Source organism: Penaeus monodon, chromosome 31, assembly GCF_015228065.2.
Source record: "Penaeus monodon isolate SGIC_2016 chromosome 31, NSTDA_Pmon_1, whole genome shotgun sequence".
Lineage (NCBI taxonomy): Eukaryota > Metazoa > Arthropoda > Malacostraca > Decapoda > Penaeidae > Penaeus > Penaeus monodon.
The window spans coordinates 19,291,038-19,292,703 of NC_051416.1; the positions used below are offsets into that span (position 1 = coordinate 19,291,038).

The 1,666-nt window shown below is 44.3% G+C and overlaps 1 protein-coding gene across 1 annotated transcript in view; it reads left to right on the forward strand.

The window, feature by feature from the left end:
- Positions 1–330: 330 nt before the first annotated feature.
- The window catches only part of LOC119593065, a gene marked incomplete in the record, with an annotated part of 2,384 nt that continues 1,048 nt past the window's right edge, over positions 331–1,666 (forward strand). Inside the window, 3 exon segments of the mRNA XM_037941977.1 lie at positions 331–358; positions 1,079–1,298; positions 1,518–1,666. Of these exon segments, the coding sequence (XP_037797905.1) occupies positions 347–358; positions 1,079–1,298; positions 1,518–1,666 (381 nt within the window).

A 1,666-nucleotide genomic window follows, 5' to 3' on the forward strand; every position in this document is an offset into this window, starting at 1 on the left:
CATAAAAGAAAAAAAATTGATTCGCATGATACTTATATCTATTGTGTGATGGACGTTGTAACACGCAAAACAAACTTACATAATTACTGTGGTGAATATGCACCCTGTCACCTTTTATCTCGTTCGTAGGCCCTTCTTATAACCTTTACACTCAATCTATGAAAAAATAGTCTTGTAACTTACGTCACAATGTCATCTTATGATGATGATCTTAGTCGGTAAAATGAAGATACACAGTTGAGGAAAATTGGCACTAGGCATCCCTGCCAAGGTCGCCGGGTACGCTCACCTTTATATAGAGAGTGGCCGCCGATTCCAGGTTAGTGGAGCAAGAAACACTTCCAGAATGAGGACCTTGGTACGTCTCAGTTCTAATGGTTGGAAGCTCTTTTTGTATTTTCATGCATGAGTTGAAACTGGACAGGATTTAATTATTTATCTTCACTCGAAAAATTCTTACACTGCAACGTGTTATGAAAACGTTAAGAGTTTGTTTTTGATCGATTGCATGTCTTCTGAAATTGACTCGTTCGGTATATATATAAAGTCATTTGCATGTCGTTTAGCCATATAAGTAAATCACCAGCATTTCAGACGCTGAAGTTCCTTCTTGACTCGACTTGTCCCTGCCTAATTAAATCCTTCGACTCTCGGGATTTTCAGTGATCCTCATGTACGTGCTAAAATTTGGTCCTTCGAAAAGCGTTCACATTTCACCTGGAAATTGTGCTGGAATCTGTAATATAAAGTAAACATATCCGCCAACAACTGTGTGTGTATAGTCTTTGGATTCATTGACTTGAAACTAGTGCCTGGTGGCTTGTTTTGCCGAATTAAATGGTAGAATAAGTTATAATAGTCTTAGCAATCGGTCTCGGGAGACAACATGTAATGTTTGAATTTCTTCATTTGTATTATGCCGTCATTCATTATTAGTGTTAATATTCATCGAACAAATGCCACGACTTGCTGGGTCGCTGAATCAGTCATATTATTTACACTGGAACGTATTGAGTACTTCACCCAACGATTAAAAGCAAATGCAACTCTAATCTTAAATCGATCTTGTATGTTACAGGTTTTGCTATGCTTGGTGGCGGCCGCCTGGGCGCAGTTCGAGGCAGGATTCGTCAAGATCCTGCAAGACAAGCGCTACCAGGAGGGCAGCACCTTCGGGAACTTCCGTGATCAGGAGGACGGCATTAAGTACTTCGAGGAGACCGACGCCCATGGAGTGAGGCGCGGGTACTGGGAATACCCTTCTGAGGGCGGCCAGGTCCTCCGCACCGAGTTCGAAGGTACTTGAGTCCCTCTGATTGAGGTTTGCTTTGTTGTGTATTACTTGAAGGTGTTACTGAAGGCGATAGGTAAAGGTCTATTTGATCTTTCTGTAAGTTTTGTTGATGTGGAGGTTTGGCCGTTGCTTTTGGAACCTCGGAGCGTAAAGTGGGTTTTAAATATGACCATAAATCTTCATATTCTGACCTGTGAGATCCTGACACACTCTTCCTCCTCAGCTGGCCCCGGCATCGGCTTCAGGATAACCAATTCCAACCACCACGCCCCCACCCCCGTCGCCAAACCCCAGCCGCAGTTCCAGCCAGCACCCCAACCCGCTCCCCAGCCCCTTCCCCAGGCTCTCCCCGTGCCTCCCCCTCGCCCCGTG